Source organism: Fonsecaea nubica (assembly GCF_001646965.1).
Source record: "Fonsecaea nubica strain CBS 269.64 chromosome Unknown Scaff5, whole genome shotgun sequence".
Classification (NCBI taxonomy): domain Eukaryota; kingdom Fungi; phylum Ascomycota; class Eurotiomycetes; order Chaetothyriales; family Herpotrichiellaceae; genus Fonsecaea; species Fonsecaea nubica.
In genome coordinates, this window is record NW_019173678.1 from 323,762 (window position 1) to 345,898 (window position 22,137).

The window sequence follows — 22,137 nt, forward strand, 5'->3', positions numbered from 1 at the left end:
CCAATTTGGAATACTAGGGTAGGTTCTGATGTCAAGGATATATCAAAAGCTTGCGAGCTCAGTAAAGAAGCAAATGTTGTGGTCGAGCGATAGCTGTGCCTCAAAGCGCAGGCGCAATCAGTCGGCGGAAATTGGTGAGTGCCAACTGATGCCAGTCATTGCAACATGACGTCGCTCCCTTGTCTCTGCTGCTACTCTTATTAGCTGCTATACACACCTCCATCGTCCACTCAAATTTGGATCAATCAGTCAAGCGAGCCATTGAGCCATGTTCGGCGACCCCGAACCACAAGTCCACCCGCCGTCGACCGCAAGTGCTGTTGTAGCGTTAGTACTGGACTACACACAGAACGCGACATGTCTACCTTGCCCAGTCACATACGACGCCTCATCAGATGCCAGAAAGAGCACTACCCTAGCTGCTTCGATCGGTTTAGCTCCGCGCTTCATGGGGATGCTATCTACCAGGAACTTTTCGGCCTCTGGCATCTGGCGAAACCCCGAGGTCATCGGCGTGATCATGTAGCCGGGACAGACGACGTTGACGCGGATGCCTTCATGGGCATGATCCAGAGCCATGCATCTTGCCAGGTTAGCTATACCTGCCTTTGCCGTGGCATATGCTGGGACACCGAAGTCGCCGCCTAGCCCTGTGGTGCTCGAGGTGATGACGATGGCTCCTTTGCCTTGTTTTTGCATGATAGGGATGACGAGACGTCCGAGGTAGAACCCGGATATTAGGTCGATGTTGATGACATCTTTGAACAAGTCGATATCGTGGCGTGGTACTGTTGCAAGCGGCGCGAACCGACCGGCATTGTGGAAGAGGACATCGATACGACCATATTTGTCCACGCACGCTGCGACGGCCTTTTCGCATTGTGACAGGTCTCCCACGTCACAGGGATAGAAGGAAGTGTTTGGCCCGACGCGACTGCAAATGCTTCTCTCTTCCAGGTCTGTAATGAAGACTTGAGCACCTTCGGCGGCGAACAGCTTACACGTTTCTTCTCCCAACCCGGAAGTACCGCCTGTGACGAATACAACTCGATTCTCAAAGCGGGAAGACATTCTCAGTATGAATTGAATTATGATAGAAGCTTCACAGGTGAGGTTGACTATACTGTTCGCTTCAGACAAATCAATATGCGGGCAATTCTTAGTCTATAAAGGTTCTCCGGAATCTGCTATCCGAAACACCCGCCTCGACGAGACTGGTTGTGCTTATCTGTTCTTGTAAGAGTACTCGAAGGAAATTCCCATACCCATAGGACCAGCTTCACTCGGTCGTTTTGTTCAAAGACATTGCAATCCGAGACTGTCTGACTCTTACTGTCAGCGTTTGTCTTCACATTCTCTCCGATTGGATCTGCCTGATTTACCTAGCCAATGGGGCGGACGGCAATGGATTTTCCGCTTTTAATTTGCCGTTGATTGTGATAGGAGACAGGTATGCTCCACTGGACAGCCTAAAAGGCAGGGGTACCATACCAACGGAGGACTACTGGTGGAGACTTAGTTCGGTCCTTTCGCATTGGCCATCTGAACCAAGGCAAGGAGGACATGTACAACAACTCAATCCGCCTTCATGGAATACTGTTGTTGAGTTACAGTTTTCACAGCGACAGGATGCTCACCAAGGCGCAGGTGGAGGAACATCACACAAAAGACTCTTGCTGGGTCATCATCTCAGGAAATGTGTACGATCTGACCGACTTTCTGGATCATCACCCTGGCGGCTCAGCCATCATCCTTCGATATGCAGGCCAGGTGTGCATGAGAAAATTATGGACTGTTGGAACCCCTTCTCACACTATATCAGGATGCCACCTCGGCGTATGAGCCCTTACATCCTCCTGGGACTCTGGAAAGATATTTGAGCAAGGGTGAGGAGATGGACATCCGCCGCTTGATGGCGCACTGACTTTCACAGAGAACTACAAAGGACCAGTGCTTGTCGACCAGGCCGGTGTAAAAGCGTCGAGGAGGAAATACAAAGAAGGGGACCCAATCCCGTTGATGCTATGCATGAATCTTGACGACTTTGAAAAGGCAGCTCGTATATCGATCCGAGAGCGAGCCTTTGTCTATTTCCATTCGGCGGCGGAAGATAAAGTGACGTTCTACCGGAATCGACAGGATTGGTCAAGAATCTCCCTTCGTCCACGGACGCTTAACGATGTGGCCAAGGTAGACCCAAGTCGGCGTATCATGGGGTTCCAGAGTTCCCTGCCGTTTTTCATCGCACCAGCTGCAATGGCGCGTCTAGCTCATCCTGACGGAGAGTTTTGCCTTGTCCGCGCCGCAATCAAATACGGAATCCCATACTGCGTGAGCACCTATTCCTCTGTTCCGCACGAAGAGCTCGCAAGCCATGTACAGCCAAACAAACCTACAGCGCTGTTCTTCCAGCTTTATGTCGCAAAGGAGAGATCACGGACCGAGGTGCTGATTCGGAACGCGAAGAGATTCGGGTTTAAAGGACTGCTCGTTACGGTCGACACAGCCGTAGGAGGGAAAAGGGAAGAGGATGAGCTGTTCCAGGCACAAATAGCATATGAGGCCGGCGACGACGACGTTCCTCGTCCATTCTACGCAAGCCCGGGAGAAGAGGCACCCGTTCTACGCGGCGCTCACTCGTCGACGCTCAACTGGCGCGATCTCGAATGGATCCGTCGAGAGTGGGGAGACGCCGGCCCGATTTACCTCAAGGGCATCCAATGTGCCGAAGACGCAGAAGCGGCGCTACGTGCGAACGTGCACGGTATCTATCTCAGCAACCACGGAGGACGGCAACTTGACTCTGGATCTAGCGCCCTCCGGACGCTGTTGGAGATCAGGACATTCTGCCCGCACGTCCTGGAAAGGCTGGAGATTTATCTTGACGGTGGCGTTCGTCGGGGGAGCGACGTGATCAAGGCTTTGTGTCTAGGTGCCACTGGCGTTGGACTGGGTAGGCCATTCATGTATGCTCTTGGGGCATATGGTACGGATGGTGTCATGAAAGCCGTCCAAAGTAAGTCACAATCCCAACCTACCGGGTTGAAGGTCAGCTAACCGTTGTTCCTACCTAGTCTTGAGTGACGAGGTAGAAAGTACCATGAGGTTGATGGGCGTCACTGCGTTGGACCAGCTCACTCCGGACCATGTCAATGCAAGACAACTCGAGAATGAATTGCCACGCCGATTGCTCAGCTTTGAGGCCAGGAGCAGATTATGAGCGACATCGGAGTGGAAGAATAGATACAAAACGACCTTGCTCTGTTGTTGGATGTGACCCTGTTGCCGTATGAAGTTGCAGCGAGAAAGCCTCGTAGTCGTTCTCTATCTTACCAAGTGGTAGATTACTTATCAATTTCCCACATCCTTCTAGTAGAAGCGGCTACACTAGCCTCGTTGCCATCGAAGCTGCGGGGGTGGTGGCTGGCCTGAAATAACTGGGCACGGCTGAAGAGCCGAAGAGGGGGTGGCGGAGTCCGGGGTCCGGGGTCCCCTTCTGCCATGGCCAACATGGCCAACCCCCCCGCTCTTTTCTGATCTGCCATTTCGTCCTTCTGAAGCGAACCGGGTGAGGATTGGAACTCCAGCCAGCTACTTGACGGTTTCGAATACTCCGACGTGAATGAATGGCTTGAGTATAGGAGGAGAAACTCGGCCAGTATGTCTCCTACCGCAGGGGACACGGCAAGGGGACTCCATGTTCCGAGGTCTAGAGCTTCCGTCGCCTGTACTGCGTGCCGGAGACGAAAAGTCAAGGTGAATTCCGTCGGTGATCTTGAGTATGTGTGGGTGTGTGGCTGACTGATAGTGTATGGATACAGTGCAATGTACAGCTCATGCAAAATGGACAGCCTTGTCGACTCTGCAGAAACTCTGGGATAGAATGTATTGTGAGCTACGATGACAACCGCAAGATGTGGGTGGCAGCTGTTTTTCTTTTTCCAAAGGCCTCGGGAGCTCCGTCTAATCCTGTGACAGCAACGCCTCCAAGAAACATGTGCGTCAGCTCGAGGAGCGGCTTGAGTCCCTCGAGTCCCAGATCAGAAGTTTTCAGCAACCCGAGGAGAGAAGTATACCGTCTCATGAGAATCCGAGGGTTTCACCTGGTCAAGGCGAGACCACAGATCCCCGACAGCTGCATGGGGCACTTTCTACGCAGGTCGATCGCAATGTGCTGGGTGCGATGGAGATTGACGGCTTGGACAGTCATGACCTGGTCGACGGTTTGTCTATTCATGTCATGTCATGTATGCTGAATTGTCTAACCAACACACAGCTGTGCCTGATACGATGGTGGTCCACCCTTGTGATCCTTCTCAAACGCCAGAGACGCACAAAATCCCCAGCATTAACGGAGTGCCCGAGTCCTCGTCTGCCCGTGATAGAGAAGGTGAGCTGATATCAATTCATCTCTCGCTGGCCAGTGCCCCTTTTGACCAGTGCAGACCCCAGTATGTGCGATCTCGGCCTCAACTACTGGCATCATGACGTATTCGAAAGGCCCTCGACGTTGATCGGACAATTCCCTCTTCCTCCTGGCCCTGGGGATGAACAGCTCTCGACCACCATCAATACCCTCGACGGCCGGTTCCCTGGTCACTGGCTACACACCGCGCCCATGGAACCCTACACGAACCAAGGGAGCCCCGTCAATGACACTGGCGAGTTCCGCGCAAAATACCTGGAAAAATGGTGGAAGTTCCAGGACATGTCGATCTACCTGGTCGATCCCAAGCTCTTTATGGCCGGGTACGAGAGAGGAGTTCGGTCCCAGCACTTTTCTCAGTTCGCCCTTGACGCCCTCATAGCTTGTGCACTACGCCTCGACAAAGACGAGTCGGTCCGGAAACTGGGTCGCTCGTACGCGGAGCGGGCCAAAAAGCAGCTTATCAAAGAACTGGAAAGTCCCATCATGTCCACCATCCACGGCTTCTGTCTCCTTAGTGACTACGAGTGTACAAATGGGAGCGAGAATTTGGGGTGGATCTATGTTGGTACGTTTCGCTGTGTTGTCTGTTTTGACCAAACTTGGCTACCTGGCGATACTGACCAACCCAGGTATTGCATGCCGTCTCATAGTGGACTTGGGTCTGCACCAAGACTGCACGGAACTGGTCGACTCGGGCATCATCACCAAGGACGACGCCATTGCACGGCAACGCATGACGTATGGCACTTTTGTATACGAACAAGTCTGGAGTGTGTTTCTGGGTCGGCCCTCGTCCTTGAAGGCCTCGAATATCCTCATGGCGTGGATGTCGTGCGGTTACTCCGAGTACCAAGAGCATTTACTGAATGCGTGGGTCGACCTGTCTAGCCTGGTGAGAAAGATGGTCAACGCGTGTAATCGGATCAAAATGGACCACGAAAAGGCGCTGAGAAAGTGCAAACAGCTCGACGAGGCCATCACGAGATGGGAGACCTCCTTGCCTCCTGACCTGCGATGGACCGAAAAGGACCCGACCTGCTGGCCGCCCTCTCTGTGTGTCCTGTACATGCAATTCTGCAACATACAGATCCTCCTCCACAGGACCGTCAGCTCTTGCCAACACTTGTACGCGTCTTCTTCTGTCGTGGCCGGCCGGAATTCTGGGGAGTGGCCACACAGCCGAGAGCAGTCGCAGCGGATCATGCACGAGAACGCCGTGAATATTGCGCAGACGCTGGAAATCCGCCGTCTCGCCTTTGAAGACTGGGGGTTCGCGACGCTCATGCTGGACATCATCTTCACCACGGCGAGCACGCTGATCACGAGCATGGCGTCCGACGACAACAACGCCAGCGGGCTGAGAGACCACAAGTGGTTGATTTGCATCCTCGAAGTCTGCGAGTGCTTGCAGGTGCACTACCCGGTCGTCAAGCGCATGATCACGGTGCTCAACTCGCTGTTGGAGAGCACGGGGCTCGACAAATTCATCTGGCGTGGTCCGGCGGCCAAGAACGGCGGCGCCGGCGGTGGCAGTGGCCAGAATGAAACCGCCACGCCGAGAGCAAAGGACAAGAGAACACTGAGCCATTCGAGCGGGAGAGCCGCGCCGTTTAACCCAACCCGCTGGTGCGAGCCGGTGATATCATCCTCGCCGGACCGCACCCTTGTGGCCGGCTCGGATGTCTCAGTGGCACCAGCACCAGCGAGTCAGCAGCCGTCTTCCATGGCTGACGTCCAACACGGACCGGGAATGAGCAACAACACAGCTTGTAACCCGTGGTTCCAGACCGATCACGGTGGAGAGCCCTGTACGTTTGGATTCCTCGAGGTCGTCTCACCCCTGAACTGGGGGATGACCACTACTGAAGCCGTCCTTCTTTAGTCGCTGGGAGCAGGATACGACACGATATGACTGGTGCGGTATGAGAATAGCGCGAGGCCACTACTCTTGCCTTTTCATAATCATGCATGCATGGACATTGGGATCTTGATTTTCCTCAGAGACGACAGATCCCCAAAAGGGGGCATCGGGGGGAGGCTCAATATACCGAGCAATGACCCCTAGCCATACGGGGTGGCTACTTGAAACCCCCTAGCTTCAGCGAGTATACACTGATAGTCTACCGACACCGTCCACTTTTGTTTTGGACTGCCGTTTGAGAATCCAGCAAAGCATCCCACAGCCACAAGATGCCAGGGGATCTTGATAGATCAGCGATGCTTCGTTCACTTTCGTTCTATTTGATTTTCCCTGTTTATTTCATTCCTCCTTGTCGGGTGCTCCCTGCACAATCACCGTTTCTTCCCGGGTAGGACGCTGCAGGTGGACGACGACTCCACGCTCCATGACCTCGGGCTTGATGTCCCTGTACAGCAGGGACGCGACGATGGCGCAGCCCCCAAAGGCGATGCTGGTCAGAAAGACCTTCCGGAACCCGGCCGAGTAGCAGGCCTGGTACGCCGTCGTCGCGGTGCGGAGGAGCTCGGGCGTGACGCCGGGAAAATTGGCGATCGCCGTCTCGGACCCGCTGGTGAAGGCGGCGACGAACCGCTCGACCATGTTGGTGGGGAGACCTGCTCGCACAACCGCGGGGACGAACACTGATGTCATCTTCGCGGAGACCGTGTTGGTCAAGATGGACACGTAGATGGTAGCTGTGGAGAGCCAGAGTGAGTATGCGTCTGGGGGTATATAAATTGTTACCAGATCACATCTGTGTGTGACTGGGTTTGGGCGCTGGTTCTACTTACTGGCGATCGTCCCGCTCGCGGTTCTCAGCGTGTTCAAGACTCCTATCGACGAGCCGAGCAGCATCTGGTCGCTCAGCACAATTGTCGACGTGCTTTCGGTGAGGAGCTCGAGGTAGCCGACGAAGAAGCCTCCGAGGACGCCAAAGGCCGTTGCGAGACTGCTCTCCAAATCAGTATCGGCACTCACAATGATGAGGAGGGAGCATGTAAGACATACTCTTGATTACTGGCGTTCGCGGCTGCAAGTCCTGCCGTGAAAGCCGTCAAGGCACACGCGGAGAAGATATACTGCATCTTGAGATGGCCGATCTTTTCGCACACCAGACCTCCTGCGAACAGGCCGAAGCAGGTCCCTGCCGTGGGGGCGCAGGTGAGGACGCCGACGCGGAAGATGTCTGTTGTGTAGAATATCTGGATGAGTGTTGGGTAGATCACTGGTATTGGTCAGTTGGGATTTGACGAAGACAGGGCCAGAAATAGAATGAAAAAACCAGATCTCACCTGCACTCGAGTAGTACACCATCCCTCCCACGACCGACAACAGGACGATGACGTCGAATTGGATATTCTTGAAGCTTGACAAGGGGATGAACGGCTCGTCAATCCCAGAGTAAATCTCTGTATAAGCCATTAGCGCTGCGGTCGGACTGGTCGCTTGCCGTAGCACCGCGGTTTGTACACACCGAAGAGGATGAATGCAATCAACATAACAGCGCCGACGACGATGGTGGCAATGACATGAGCCGAGTTCCACGCGTACTGGTTCCCTCCCCAGGAGATACCCAGCAAAAACAACAACATGCCCCCCGAGAAGAGCAACATGCCGATAAAATCCACCTTGAGCAGTTGCTGCCACCGCGACCGGTTGCGGTGCAGGGTCTCAAACCGCGGCGGGAAGTAGCACGTGAACCACAGGATGGTGGAGCAGCCGTTCAGGATGATGGCAAAGTAGTAGTTCCACCGCCATGTCGCCGACGTGTGCAGGATAAAGGCCCGTGCCACGAGAGGGCCAAACGCACTGGCCGGCACCGTGAGGATGTTGATCAGTCCGATCATCAGGGCGCGGTGCTTGTAGGGCACGATCTCGGCAATCACGTAGACGTACGACGACTGCGTGCCTGAGCCTAGACCAATCAGTGCCGTCGCCCCGATCAATTGATTGACGGTCTGGGATGTGCTGGCCACGATGCTCCCAATCAAGGCCAACATGGAGCCCGCCACGAAAAAGTATCGTCGTCCAAAGATGTCAGACAGGCGACCGACAATGGTGGAGGATATCGCCGCCGTCAGCGTGAAACAAGTCGACACCCAAGTGATATCGGCACTGGGCCCTACCAGAACCGGTCAGATGCTTGCTTTCGTAGCAGGTGCCAACGCCAAAGGCTAGAAATCTCACCGATATCAGCATTGATGATAGACAGCGTGTTCGACGGCATGGCAAAACCGGTGTAATAACCCGTGACTCCCAGGGACATGGCAAGATAGGAGCCGATGAACAGAGGACTCTGCCAGAATGGCTTGGAACTGACGGTTTGCTGGCCATCGTTGACAGTCTCACGCAGCTCTATCGCCGGTTCAGCTGACTTTTCCGGGGTGGACGACATTGGATCTTCGACCATGTTGTTATGGAAATGGGCGGACTGGCTCTTTCGGTGGTAAGAGGTAGTAGAGAGAAGTCTCGTGGCGTGACGGGCGCTGCTCCCTGATTTCTATACCGCATTACAACAGGCCTGGAAGCCGTGGTGTTTGAAACCTCTGCGGTTGTCTTGACCCCGTCCGGGGCCCCGCAACACCGAATACATCCCTACACTCTCGGTCTCTTCAGCTAGGAGACAGACAGCTCGACGGCCAAGCCATGCCCGCGGTCAAGGATCATTCACCGCGGTCGGGGGTGGTTGACTGCCGCACACTGCATTTAACCAAGAGCTAAACAGCGTCGAGCTGCTGAAGGATGCGGATGTGGGGCCCGATACCGGATACGGTAATTTTTCATAAATGCAGCGAATCATATCATTTTCCGTCTCCACTAGCGTCTTTATAACAAGTTTTAGTTTGAATATTGCGTACGAGGTACCGCACTTTGGTTGAGGACACCACTCGTGTCATCGTAAGTGCTAGCACGATAGTCATGAACATGTCATTCCTGCACATTGGTTATGCACACAGCGTCGATCACACCTCAATTCAAGATGAAACTCTCCTACACCGTATTGGCCTGAAGACAAGGTCAGTGCTATACTCGCCTAGGTTTACTTTGTTATGATTAATCCTATGTACCTCCGTGTCCCACACATGGACTAGTCTTTGATATCCCGAGCCATCGAAATGTCCCACTCATTCCAATCAATCTTCTTTAGCCTCCACCACAGCTTCCAGATGTTCCGATGGTGAACAATCGTGTTATGTCCATCGGCGTTGTTGTGGTAGCTGTTACACGCGCTGTTCTGCGACACCAAGTGACCCAGATTGTTCTGTATCTCATCGTTGTAGCTCTGCTCAAACTCGGCATTGGGCATGACGGCAAACTTTGTGCCGTGGTTGCTCCGCTGGAAAATCTCCTTGACTATGCGCGAAGTATAGTCCGAAGCCACCTCGTTCATTTCGTGGTGGAAAGAGGAATACGTGTTGGCGTTGGGCCCGTTGCAGAAGAAGAAGTTTGGGAAGTTGGTGGTGGCCACGCCGTAGATGGCGGACGGATGTGCTTTCCACTGCTCTTGTAAGTTGACGCCCCCTCTCCCGATGATCGTCTCGTGCTGGAGATACTGTGCGAGGTTGAATCCAGTCGCGAAGATAATGACGTCGAAACTACGCTCGTGTTTGACCCCGGTGGCTTTATCGGTCGAAATGATCCCGTCGGGGACGAACTGGTCCAGGCTCTCGCGAACCACGGTGCAGTGAGGCCTGGTCAGCGCAGGGTAAAAGTCGTCGAGGAACAGTGGTCGCTTACAAAAAAACTCGTAGTCCGGACGGAGAAGTTCGCGTAGTGCTTTGTCCTCGACTTGTTCGTCCAAGAATGCATGGGCTTTCTTGGTGAGTGTCTTGTTGAGGTAGGAGCCCCGGGTCACTACAGACTGGCCAAGAAGCCATTGCTGGACGAAGGCGGCGTTGCGGACTGTTGAAGCAAAGAATGGTACATTCCTCATACTCCACATCCATGCTCTGGATGTATAATCAGTACCTGGCCCAACGAGCTGAAGTGGTGCCCTTACTCTGACCGTTGATAATCCTTCCTTGGAAGCACCATTGGCGGCGTCCGCATGTAGACTGTCAACTCGCTAACTTGATCAATGATCTCCGGAATCACCTGTCCAGCACTGGGACCACAGCCGATTACAGCGACTCGCTTGCCTTTGAGGTCAACGTGATCGTTCCAGCGGGACGTATGCCAGTAAGAGCCCTTGAACGACTCTAGACCCGGTGTGCGACCAAACTTGGGTCTGTCAAAGGCTCCCACGGCATGGATCAGGACATCGGTTGTCCACTTCTCAATTGTACGGTGCTTTTGGTTCTCAGCTTCAACGTGCCAGACGAAGCGAGCCTCGTCCCAGACACAGCTTTTGACAAATGTCTGGAACTGGACACACCGGTTCAGCCCGAGATCGTGCGCCATCTTCACGTAGAAGCTGGCGATTTGATCCCGGGTGGCGTAGTAATGCGTGTACTCTGAGACTTTCAATCAATCGACTGACCACAAACAGTACTCAGTGCTTTTCTTACCTGTATTGATCATCAACTTGTTGGTATACTGCAACGCTGGAACATCGCAAGCACATCCCGGATACTTGTTCTTCTCCCACACCCCGCCGAAATTGGCTTGCACGTCGAAGATGACCAAATCCTCGAGGCTGATCGCCTTGTGTTTGAGAAGGAGCGCCGCCTTGGTGATGCCCGAGACTCCAGCGCCCACCAAAATGACTTTCTTGTGGCCTCTCTTTTCCACATGTTTTTCTGCCTCTATCGATCTCTCGTCAACGCCATTGAGCCGAGCATATGCCTCTGTGTCGACGGTGCCCTCGATTTTGTCTCTTATGGATTCAGGATTAGGCGCGGCCGACATTGTGTTGGATGTGCGCGAAACTTCTGAATACTATGACAGGAAACCAACTGAGCCTTAGTATGTCCGCCCGGGTATAGAACTATGTGCTGGGTACTTGAATGGTGGGAATTTCCCTTTCAAGCCTCCCGGCTTTAGATCCTCCAATGGGTTATGCACTAACCATTTTCTTTGATACCTAACGACTTTTTCGGTCCTGTTGGCTGTCGGAAAATACGTGCCGCACTGTTGAAACAACGGATTCCCATTCCGCGTTGCTGGTCTATTCCAATCCCCGGCACAAGAAGCGCAAGGCTGCACCGCGGAAATCACTGCGATTGGTGGTTCTCCGCGTACAACTCGCGGATCGAGCACGAAATGCCAACAATGCGTTATATGTCATTCATCCAACTGCCCTACATAGCGAGCCCCAGTACACTCGAGATCAGGAACAATTATCCAACCTGATTTTGGAGGTTTTGAAGGCCAGCATTAATTTCCCGAGTCGTCATGTCTACTGAAGTCCTGCCCATCCTGGAACCGCCAGCACCGGCCGTTAACGGGGTCCCGAAGATGGAAAACGGAGTCACCACGGCTCGCACATCGAAAAATAGATTCAATCGAGACGTTGACTATGCAGCAGTCGTCATCGGAGCCGGGTTCGGTGGGTTGAGAATCTTGCACGAGTTTCGCAAACTCGGCCTGTCGACCAAGATCATCGAAGCCGGCTCCGACGTGGGTGGCACCTGGTACTGGAATCGATATCCCGGCGCACGGACAGACAGCGAGAGTTGGAGCTACATTATGAACTTCTCGCGAGAGCTGAAAACAGACTGGGTATGGAAGGAACGGTTTGCCCCTCAGCAAGAGGTGCTGAGCTACTTGAACCACGTCGCCGATAGATTCGACATGCGCAAAGACATCCTGTTCAAACAGCGCGTTAAGTCGGCACATTACGATGTAGACCTCAATATCTGGGATGTCAGGACTGCGGATAACATTCATTACACTTGCCACTTCCTCATCACGGCAGCGGGTGTCCTCTCGGCGACGAGAGCGCCGCCGTTCTCTGGTCTGCATTCGTTTCAAGGAAAATGGTATCAGACGTCGAATTGGCCAAAGGAGAAGATCGACTTCGCGGGAAAGCGAGTAGCCGTGGTAGGCACTGGAGCCACTGGAGTTCAAGTCGTGCCCATTGTTGCGCATACCGCTGCGTCGGTGACAGTCTTTCAACGCACGCCGAACTACGTGATACCAGCTCGTAACCACCCATTGACGGAAGATCAGCTAAAGGAGATCAAGACCAGCTATGACGCAGTATGGGAGCAAGCTCGAGGCCAGGTGTTCGGCTTCGCAATGCCCACTATTGGTCGCACCATTGCCGATGTCAAGGATGAAAACGACCACCAAAGGATTCTCGAAGCTGGGTGGGAAGCAGGCGGGTTCCGCTATATCTTTGAGACCTTTGACGATCTACTACTTAATGAGAAGTCAAACGAAGTAGCCTCGGAGTTTGTGAGAAAGAAGATCCGCACAATTGTCAAGGATCAAAAGACAGCGGACTTGCTTTGCCCCGATTATCCTCTGCTGGCTAAACGACCACCCCTCGGGCACTTTTACTATGAAGCCTTTAACCGACCAAACGTGAAGCTCGTCAGTGTTGCCGACGATCCCATCCAGGAGATTACACCGAAGGGACTTCGGACAGGGACTACTGAATACGAGTTCGACATTATCATTTTCGCTATCGGGTTTGACGCTGTGACTGGCGCGCTCACCCAGATCGATATTCGGGGCAAGGATGGCCAGTCACTAGCAGAGAAATGGAATCCCAGGCTGGAAACTCACCTGGGGATCAGCGTCCATAAGTACCCCAACATGTTTATGATATCAGGGCCACAGGCACCGTTTGCCAATATCCCCGTCATCATTGACAATACCGCCGACTTCATCGGCAAGGCAATCAGCTACATGGATACTCATGGCTACAACCGGATGGAAGTAACGCAAGAGGCCGTCGACGCTTGGTGCAGCCACGTACAACAGACGTTCGAGTCAACGCTGCTAGCTACGGCGTCTCAAAAGGCTCGCTCTTGGTACATCGGCGCGAATATCCCGGGCAAGCCCTTGAACGTCCTCTTTTATTTCGGGGGTCTGGTCCAGTACTTTGCGCATTGCCAGAAGGAGGCTGAGAGCGGGTTTTCGAGTTATCAGTTTTCAAAGTGATGCCGATGGAGCGGGAGCGAGGGATGTAGTGGACATTTCTTGGGAGAGACCTGTGAGGGTACGTGATCGGTAGAGTAGAGAATGTGGAGTGCGGGCCTTGGATTCAACGAAACAACCAGTCAGACTCTCCAGAGGAGTAGTGGATAGCTGGATGAAATGTCTATGTCTGCGGCGTGTCTTTGATCTGTTTCAACGTCCCAAACCATGCAAATATATTCTGAGGATGTGGAAATAGACGCATTCAGATGATCGAGATGCCGCCATCAAACATGTCAAAAAGTGGGTTGAAAGAAGAGACATTTTGAAAATGGCGGAATCTTGAACGGACAACAAAGAATGGATTGGAATACTACGTAAGTGTGACATGCTACACTCACGATGTACGGCCACAGAGTCAGTAAACGGGGGTGTCTGACACCAGAGATGCTTGTGAGGGGGGAATATACATCTCTCCGGCTTAGACTGATAATACTGCAATATATCCTAGCATCGACTCAATGGAAGATGCTTGATGATGTAGCCCAAGAAGACCCCGTCCGCCTCCTCCTCAAGCTTCGCATCCGCAGTCAACCCCCCCAGTACAAACGTGTGCACGGCGCCTTTGCCACTGTACTCAGTCACATCCACGCCATCCGCCATGCACTGTGCGATCCACATCTTCGAATCCTCCTGGTACACTTCGGCGGTGCCGTAGCAGCACAGGTGCGGCGGGATGCCCTTGAGGTCGGTGTTCAGGGCCAACGAGATCTCCGGGTCGCTGGGGCTGTGGTCCTTCCCGGCGATCAATTGGGCCATGCCTCGTGTTCCTTCGCATGTCCCGTCGCCGTAGACAAAGTCGACTCCCGCAAAGGGTGATTTGGCCGTCTTGGACAGCGACGGGTCCAGCCACGGGGAGATCATGACGGAGCATGCTGGGCGAGGGATGTCGTCGTGGTCGCGGAGGTAGACCAGTAGGGAAGCGACGAGGTTTCCTGGCAAGATTTATGTAAGTATGAGAAAAACGACAGGGTACTGGGTAGTAGTCATAGAGTCGTACCTCCGGCAGAGTCGCCGCATAGAATGATCTTGCTTGGTGGTACGTGTTCCTGCTGTATCAAGTGCTGATAGGCTGCTAATGCCGCATTGCGCTGTGCCGGGTAGGGTTGCTCGGTCGAGAGTGCTGGTCTTGTTACCAAAAGTCCATTCGATAAAGAGAAATCGCGGAGGGAGGGGAGTATATAGTCTTACGATAACGTAGAGAAACAATAGCCAGATGAGTCCCAAGCTGAGCAGCCTTCCTCTGCCACCTTTTGAACGTCTCGTAATATTGCATCGGCTCACCAATGGCATAGCCACCTCCGTGAAAGTACAGGACGACGGCGTCATAGTCGCTGAGTGCCAGATTGGGATTGCAATCGACTTCGTATGCATGCCAGCCTTGGCCTGTGATTTGCCTGGACGCGGCAAACGCCGCCGGCGGGGTGGAGTATATGAACTTGTAGTCCTTCAAGAAGAAGATCTTGAGGAGAAGCGACTTCAAGGCAGTGACATAGTTTGTGGGAAGAGATGAAGCCGGCGATACTAGGCGACGAAGAGTGAGCAAGACGGCGTTGAGGCTGTACAAGGCACATATCCTGGTAAACTTGATAGGTGCGCCACGAACGTATGCCCAGTTGAACGCCGTCATACTGGGCCTGCTGCGGTCTTTGTGCCTGGATGTTGAAAGTGTCTATGTGGCTCCAGCATACAGAACGCCCAAGGTGGCCATAGAAGAATCCATGACAAAGGGGTGGTGGATGCCGTCTACATCGATACCCCCCATTTCTCCGTAGTGGAGTCCTGATGCGGCGCCGGAAAAGGACGGTAAACAAAATCCGTAGCATCAAACATGTGTGCGGGAAGAGGCATAACTGTCTAGGAGAGAAATACGTGGTACCGAATCCCTGTCCATGTCCTCTAGGGTATCGAGCTCAGGTCTGCAGACCGTATCTCGCACCGACAAGGATCATCGTTTGGTTCGATATCCCGGCTGCAGTTGTAGGATGACTTCCACATGTCGCAATTGGATCGCAATTGGAGCAGGGCAGCGCTTGGCCTTGAACTCCGAAGCATTGGCAAGAAATCTCTACGTGTCTTCATGCATTCACGATTCTTTACTGGAAATAGAAGTCAAGGTGGCGCTTAACGAAACAGATCAGCAAGTCTATGGCCGATACGCACATGTGAAGAGATCTCTTTCTAGAAAGCTTTCAACTGTAGTAATTAGGGTCACCTTCGATCTCCCACAGCATACTCTCAGACTTGTACTTTTGAAGTAGGTAACGTATCGCCAGTCGCTGAGCATGCGGCGGGGATCTTCCTTCTGAAAGATCCTGATTGAAGCAAACAAGACTATAGGCTGACGGCCAACGTTCAACTGGATCTAATCTCAAGGCTAAGCTCTCTAAGGTCCAATTGGCTGCCCGGTGGAAGCCTCCCTCTTTAATCAAGAGGCGCCTCATTCTCATCCTCCTGAGACTCCACGACCCCAGCCGCCGGTGGATGCGTTTTGTTCTCGCCCAAATGAAAGATAATGGTCCCTGCGAGCTCCTCTTTGGTGAACGGCCTGATCGCTACCGCGGCCATCACCGAGAGCACGCCAAATGCGATGCTGGCCAGGAACACCTTTTGAAACGCGTCCGTATATGACTCGAGCAATGCGCTTGAGCCGGCGACGATGATCCTCTCGGTGACCCCCGGCACGGCGGCAATTGCTGCAGCAATCCCGCTGTTCAGCGCTGTCAAGAACTGCTCGAGAGACGATTGTGGGAGTCCGGCCTCGAGGACCGCAGGAACAACGATGTTCGTCGTGTTGGTCGCCATGCGGTTTGTCAGGATCGTCAGGTATATGGTTGTTGCGAGGACGCCACCCGCACTCCGGATGCTGCCAAAGATGCCGTTGGGCGTGCCCATCTGTTTCTGGTCCTTGATCACGAATGTTGCCGCCGTGGCCGCGAGGATCTCGATGTATCCGACACCAAAGGATCCGAGAGTTGCAAAGGCACTCGATAGGCTGGGATGGAGTCAGTATCTGTGTACGTTTCAGCAGGCCACGGGTGAAACTCACGCTTGGGTATCTTTCGTCTGCGCCGCCAATCCACCGATAAACGCTGCCATAAATAGTGTCGTAAAGATCATCTGGTACTTGATGTAGCCGATACGCATCGCGAGCAGGCCGCCAATGACTTGTCCGGCCAGTGTCCCGCCGCCCACGGCGCAGGAAAGCCAGCCAACCGTCATCGGGTCACTCGAAAAGAAGACGCCGAGACTGACGGGGTAAATCACTATTTGAAGTCAGCCTCCGAGCTAGACGAGATCTTTGGGGCAGTCATACCAGTCATGGAATAATAAATCATGCCGCCAACTGTCGTCAAGACGACGATCATATCGTACTGGAAGTCCCTGAAGATATGCATCGGCACCAGGGGCCGGTAGACTCCAGAGTACATTTCTGCTCGTGGTCAGTAGGGTTCGATCCTTGCAGTGGAGGATAATGAGTACCGTATAAGACAAAGGCCACCAGGGTCAAGAATCCAACGACTATCGTGGCGATGACATGTGCGGATTTCCATGGATATTGTCCTCCTCCCCACGACAAACCCATCAAGAACAGCAGCAATCCTCCCGAGAAGAGAACGACGCCGACATAGTCGATACTCTTGATCTCTTGCCAGCGAGAACGGACACGGTGGAGATGGGCGAAATCAGGGGGATAGTAGAATAGAGCCCATAGAATGAGGGACAGCGCGTCTAGACTCTCCGTCAGTTGGGGGAACTTGGTAAAAGGGAGTGTTAGTACTCACTCAAGATGATGGTGAGATAATAGTTCCATCTCCAGCCCGCTGAAGTATGGAGTATAAATGCACGGGCGATCACAGGGCCGAAGACACCAATTGGCATGTTGACGGCGTTGACCAAACCATTGACGATAAAGCGATGTCTGACCGGGACGAGCTCGCCCGTCACATAGGTGAAGGAGATCTGAGACGAGGCTGCCAATCCGATCAAGACGGTCGCGCCGATTAATTGGTTCACCGTCTTCGCCGTGGCGGCCACGATACTTCCAATCAAACCCAGGGCGGCACCTCCAATAAAGAAGTACCTCCTCCCAAAGATATCGCTGAGTCTTCCAACGAGGGTATAGCCAATAGCAACGGTTAATGTCCAGCAGAGGGAGACCCAGTTGATATCAGCGCTGGGACCTTTGAGGTGCGTTAGTGAAGAGGCCAAAGTAAACAAGGTGGGTCGGAGAGTTCTCACCAATATCTTCGTTGATCAGCGGGAGGGTGTTTGCAGGCATGGCAAAGCCAGCATAACAGGCAAGGACACCGAGCCCGATGGCCCAGAAGGAACCCAGAAAGAGGCTTGTCTGCCAGTATGGTTTGCCATTGATATACTCGGCCGGCGCATGCTCTACATGGTGTGGATGAGGACCTGAGACGGAGAGCTCATTCGGAGAAGACGATGCCTCCTCGACCCTCACGTCGTCGACCTTTTCGTTCATCGTGTTCGCAGCGGTGTCACTAGCCATGACTGCAGTGATACTGGAGGGAAGAAAAACTAAAACAAGGCCACGTTCCTCTGAAAATCCGGGGTCGGGGTGGACAGCCTCATGTATTTGTTACTTCTAATTTGTATACCACAAGGACTCGGGAGCTCGGTTCTATTTCCCGGTAGCGTCAAATTTCCCCGTGGAGCTCCGCGTGGACGTGCAGGTCTAGATCCCTAAACGAGGACTTTCGATAAGGCAAACGCCAACGTGCCTGACAAGCATTGGCTTAGCCGAATCACGGCCGGGAGAGTCTGGGGTACCCGTCCCCTTTCGGTAAGACTGGAAGCCGACGCTGCGTGGGGGAGCATTTGGACAGGAGGCACAGAATACGATGTTGGCGGCAATCTGGAAGTAGGTCTTCTCTTTTGATGCCCGTAAGGGGGATGGCTGAGTAGGTCGCATGGCGGACTGGTCAACTGGCCACCCACGGCATCACGATGTATCCGAGCTAGACCATATACAAGTCCAGATGTCTTTGACTGTACGTCCATCATCCACGGTATCCTGTCCATTGTCGGCCTCCTCATACAAATCAAGACGACATCATTTTTTGGAAAAACGTTCAAAGTGAAAGATGTTCAATTATTCGTACGATAGTTACAGTGTCAATCCACTCACGCCACTGAAGCCCCGAGGGGGTCCTTGGGCAGCTTGATGATCCAGGGGTTGTTGGGATCATTCTCGCCCCACGCATACTTTCCACTGTCGAAGCAGCTGGTGCGACGGACATCTCGAACGTATTTCCCAATGTACCCCGAGCCATCGGTTGCCCGGTGCAGCACTGCGGTGTTATCCCACATGACCATATCGCCATCGTTTTCCCAAAACACTGTGTGCACATACTTTTCTTGGGTCGCATGTGCTCTCAATTCGTCAAGCAACTTGTCGCTCTCCTCCTGTGACATACCCTCTATCTTGTGCATATAACTAGTGACGTAGAGATTCTTCCGTCCTGTTCCCTCGTGGGGGTATACCAGCTTGTACTTGGCGTTAGGCCAGTCCCAGACGTCGACGCCCTTGTACAGCTCCGGAGCCGCCACTCGTCGATTGTGAAGAAGGGAGCAATAAGCGACGAGATTCTCAATCTTGTCCTTCATTTCCGGGCTGAGATCGTCGTAGGCTGCTCGGGAGTCGGCGTAGAGCGTTTCACCGCCGGTTCCCTTGGGAGGGAGCTTCACGGCGCGCAAGGTCGAGTATTTGCATCGTCGGGGATGGTATTGCATGTCGGCGTGCCATAGCTCGTTCCCCTTGGCGAAGAGACGAGACATCTTATCCTCGAACAACTTCAAATTGTTACCGTGGTCGAGGTTGGAGAGGTCCCCGATATACGGACTGGGAAGACGGGTTTTGACGCCCAGGCTGGAAGCTGGGGTGGGCTCGAGCTCCCCGAATGACTGTGCGAATGCCACGTGGGCATCGTCGTCTAGATTTGCGTTGCGAAAGACAAGCACACCGTACTTGTCGATAGCATCCTGAACTTGGGAGATCACCTCCGGGGGTACTGGCTTGCTGAAGTCGATTCCGGAGACCTCGGCAGCGAAGGTTGGATGGAGGGGTTGGACATTGATCTTGCTTTGGGCAGCCATTTCCGTGGGACGTTGCGCCAGAACAAATATTCCAAAACGACAATGATTTTGATGGTCTAAGACAAGCGTGTGTGATGGAATTACCTATTGTTTCATCAGATGAGGCTCGCCGTCTCAATCATCCCTTTCATATTTATCCAACTTGAGGAGGCAGTTATCCTCGGCTTCAATCTTCCAGCAGCCGATTCATTACCGGTCAGTCTTACCTAAACATCCAAGATGTTGATTTGTCTAGAATTATACGAGGGTGTCATGACCATTGGCTGATTGGAGACGCTCCCGGTTGACATTCACCGGCCAGGCACCCCTGTCCGGCCGGTAATGTCTTTTCCGCAGGCGTTTCAATGGTCAGTTTGTAACTAGGTGACCCGCACGTATAATGTACCACAGTGCTTAGATGTAGTGTATCTGTGCGGTACAGAGTGATCAAGGGCTCGATACTCACTTTAGCAATCAAACATCAAGCAAGCCAGCAGTGCCTTCACCATGCCTCTTGGAGCTCTCCCTTCCTTTGACCAACTTCCCCCTGTTCCGGGCACTCCAAAGGGCTGTGCATGGGTTCGTACATGCAATCTTGGCTGGCGATCTTCGACTCTGAATTGGTACTAGGGTATCTTCGATAAGGACGGCGTGAAGGATCAAGTTGGGACACTGAACATCCTTACGCCGAGCGTCGTACTGGAGGCGTCCAAAGAGATCCGAACAGGCGAGAGCGTTACTTTGAAGTAGGTCGACAGTGATAATGGGTATGCGAAAATCGGTCATGCACTGATTCTCATTCCTATGCTGCTAGTTGGGGACTAGAAAACCCACCTTCGCCCTTTTATCGCGAGAAATTCCACCATTCAATCAAAGATGTTGGCAAAGAGCATAACATGCCAATTTGCTGCTTCGATGACATTGTCCATTTCAACACCCAGTCAAGTTCGCAGTGGGATGGCTTTAGTCAGTTACAATCCCTCCACCAGTTGAATCACAAATCTTGACAGACTCAGGGCATTGGGGCCATGCGACGACGAAACAACATTACAACGGAATCCTTCACGATGACATCATAGGAACAGATGAACTTAGTATCCATTGTAAGTGTACACCTTGTCGTGGTCTATTTATCTGCTGACAAGGAAAGCTTGGAGCGAACGCGGAGGTGTTATCGGGCGGGGAGTGCTTGTCGACTTTGCGTCGTGGGCGGAAAGAAATGGAGTCGAAATAAAACCGGCAACATCGCAGGTGATATCGCTCGAGGTGATAAAGCAGATTCTAGTGGAAGAAAATGTCCAACTGAAGCACGGGGACATCTTGATACTACGGACCGGTTTGATACAGGCCTACAACAAGTGCTCTAACGACGAAGAACGAAACGCTCTCATGCGATCCTCAAATACAATCGGCACTGAAGCTTCAGAGGACATGGTGCGTTGGCTGTGGGATAACCACTTCTCGGCCGTAGCTGGGGACGCAGTCGCCTTTGAGACGCAGCCGTTTGCAAAGACATATGGTGAGCACACAAGCTGTTTGTCTCAAAGGGCTACCCACTGACGACCGACTCCAGCTCTACATGACTACTTGCTAGTATGGTGGGGGATGCCGATTGGAGAGATGTGGGACCTTGAAGCTCTTGCACAGAAATGTCAGAGTCTGAAGCGCTGGACCTTTTTCGTCACGAGTGCCCCGTTGAACGTGAAGGGGGGTGTGGCTTCTCCGCCCAATGCCCTGGCAGTCTTTTAGCCAGGCGATCGATGAGTCACTCTCGGCATTAGACAAATCAGAGCTCTAGAGATGTTAGATGAGACCGCTGCGAGATAGCTGGTTCAATAGGAATTCAAGACTTCTCAGGATCAATCATCCAGTGACATTGGCGCGGCGGGTGTTAAAAAGGAGTTACTTCATGTCCAGAGGTCAGTAAGAGTAGAGCACAATCCTTCGGGCTCTCCCATCGTGGCTAGCCAACCCTTGTTGTCGTGGCTTCTGCCTCGAATATCGGACGTCGTGGTACAAGGCTAGGCATTCAGGAGGCTGTATTCCGTAGTGGAAAAGCCAACTCCTATTGGCCAGTCACCCGGCTATTTACGGCCGTCTTGGCATAGAGGAGGGTCGGGCACGTGATCGACAAGTCACTCCATCCGTCTCAAGAGGTTTACAGGAGGAGAAGAATGTGAATTTCATAAATTTGGCATTCAAGTCTGTGAAAATTCTGGAAGATGGAAGATTATTTTGGCCACTGTCTGGTCTACCTCGTATTACGGTGTTTCACACGAGCTTGGATTGGCGGCATTAGCTAGCCGAGCTCTCAGATTGGGGACCTTCAACAGAAAATGTTTGTCGGTTCTGATCTAGAGGTGGTGATTATGTTTGAGCGTGCAGAAGCTATGTTGTTACCCCTAGTTAATTGGAATAAGCTGCGATGTAGAAATCCCAGGCCCACTACCTTCACATCGGTTTGATGCATTCTGCCCCATTCGCGTTGGGTTTGGGATTCCAAGGTGGGCACGGCTCCCCGCCCGCGACGAGCCATTGAGAGCCCCAGAACAGACCCGCCCAA

At 53.0% G+C, this 22,137-nt stretch overlaps 9 protein-coding genes across 9 annotated transcripts; 3 read left to right on the plus strand and 6 right to left on the minus strand.

Annotated features, from left to right (window-relative positions):
• Positions 1-241: 241 nt before the first annotated feature.
• Positions 242-1,071, minus strand: AYO20_01291 (hypothetical protein; the record flags this gene model as incomplete). Its single annotated transcript, XM_022639597.1, has 2 exons — positions 242-317; positions 383-1,071. The coding sequence occupies 2 exons, from the start codon at positions 1,069-1,071 to the stop codon at positions 242-244; spliced, it is 765 nt and encodes a 254-aa protein (XP_022504433.1).
• Positions 1,072-1,629: 558 nt separating this feature from the next.
• On the plus strand, positions 1,630-6,311 carry AYO20_01292 (hypothetical protein; the record flags this gene model as incomplete). The annotated part of the gene is made up of 8 exons (XM_022639598.1): positions 1,630-1,770; positions 1,823-1,886; positions 1,934-3,016; positions 3,883-3,916; positions 3,979-4,223; positions 4,277-4,390; positions 4,446-4,994; positions 5,059-6,311. The coding sequence occupies 8 exons, from the start codon at positions 1,630-1,632 to the stop codon at positions 6,309-6,311; spliced, it is 3,483 nt and encodes a 1,160-aa protein (XP_022504434.1).
• A 378-nt stretch (positions 6,312-6,689) lies between these two features.
• On the minus strand, positions 6,690-8,799 carry AYO20_01293 (hypothetical protein; the record flags this gene model as incomplete). The annotated part of the gene is made up of 6 exons (XM_022639599.1): positions 6,690-7,084; positions 7,181-7,338; positions 7,398-7,614; positions 7,682-7,798; positions 7,864-8,511; positions 8,577-8,799. 6 exons carry the CDS (start codon positions 8,797-8,799, stop codon positions 6,690-6,692), a joined length of 1,758 nt encoding a protein of 585 aa, XP_022504435.1.
• A 678-nt stretch (positions 8,800-9,477) lies between these two features.
• Positions 9,478-11,237, minus strand: AYO20_01294 (hypothetical protein; the record flags this gene model as incomplete). Its single annotated transcript, XM_022639600.1, has 3 exons — positions 9,478-10,339; positions 10,390-10,843; positions 10,898-11,237. The coding sequence occupies 3 exons, from the start codon at positions 11,235-11,237 to the stop codon at positions 9,478-9,480; spliced, it is 1,656 nt and encodes a 551-aa protein (XP_022504436.1).
• A 486-nt stretch (positions 11,238-11,723) lies between these two features.
• On the plus strand, positions 11,724-13,439 carry AYO20_01295 (hypothetical protein; the record flags this gene model as incomplete). The annotated part of the gene is made up of 1 exon (XM_022639601.1): positions 11,724-13,439. The coding sequence occupies one exon, from the start codon at positions 11,724-11,726 to the stop codon at positions 13,437-13,439; it is 1,716 nt and encodes a 571-aa protein (XP_022504437.1).
• Positions 13,440-13,922: 483 nt separating this feature from the next.
• On the minus strand, positions 13,923-15,105 carry AYO20_01296 (hypothetical protein; the record flags this gene model as incomplete). Its single annotated transcript, XM_022639602.1, has 3 exons — positions 13,923-14,410; positions 14,476-14,598; positions 14,667-15,105. The coding sequence occupies 3 exons, from the start codon at positions 15,103-15,105 to the stop codon at positions 13,923-13,925; spliced, it is 1,050 nt and encodes a 349-aa protein (XP_022504438.1).
• A 794-nt stretch (positions 15,106-15,899) lies between these two features.
• On the minus strand, positions 15,900-17,988 carry AYO20_01297 (hypothetical protein; the record flags this gene model as incomplete). Its single annotated transcript, XM_022639603.1, has 6 exons — positions 15,900-16,470; positions 16,525-16,741; positions 16,792-16,908; positions 16,959-17,207; positions 17,261-17,659; positions 17,718-17,988. 6 exons carry the CDS (start codon positions 17,986-17,988, stop codon positions 15,900-15,902), a joined length of 1,824 nt encoding a protein of 607 aa, XP_022504439.1.
• A 635-nt stretch (positions 17,989-18,623) lies between these two features.
• On the minus strand, positions 18,624-19,595 carry AYO20_01298 (hypothetical protein; the record flags this gene model as incomplete). Its single annotated transcript, XM_022639604.1, has 1 exon — positions 18,624-19,595. One exon carries the CDS (start codon positions 19,593-19,595, stop codon positions 18,624-18,626), a length of 972 nt encoding a protein of 323 aa, XP_022504440.1.
• A 486-nt stretch (positions 19,596-20,081) lies between these two features.
• Positions 20,082-21,323, plus strand: AYO20_01299 (hypothetical protein; the record flags this gene model as incomplete). The annotated part of the gene is made up of 6 exons (XM_022639605.1): positions 20,082-20,153; positions 20,205-20,320; positions 20,389-20,540; positions 20,591-20,677; positions 20,725-21,093; positions 21,148-21,323. 6 exons carry the CDS (start codon positions 20,082-20,084, stop codon positions 21,321-21,323), a joined length of 972 nt encoding a protein of 323 aa, XP_022504441.1.
• Between the last annotated feature and the right edge of the window lie 814 nt (positions 21,324-22,137).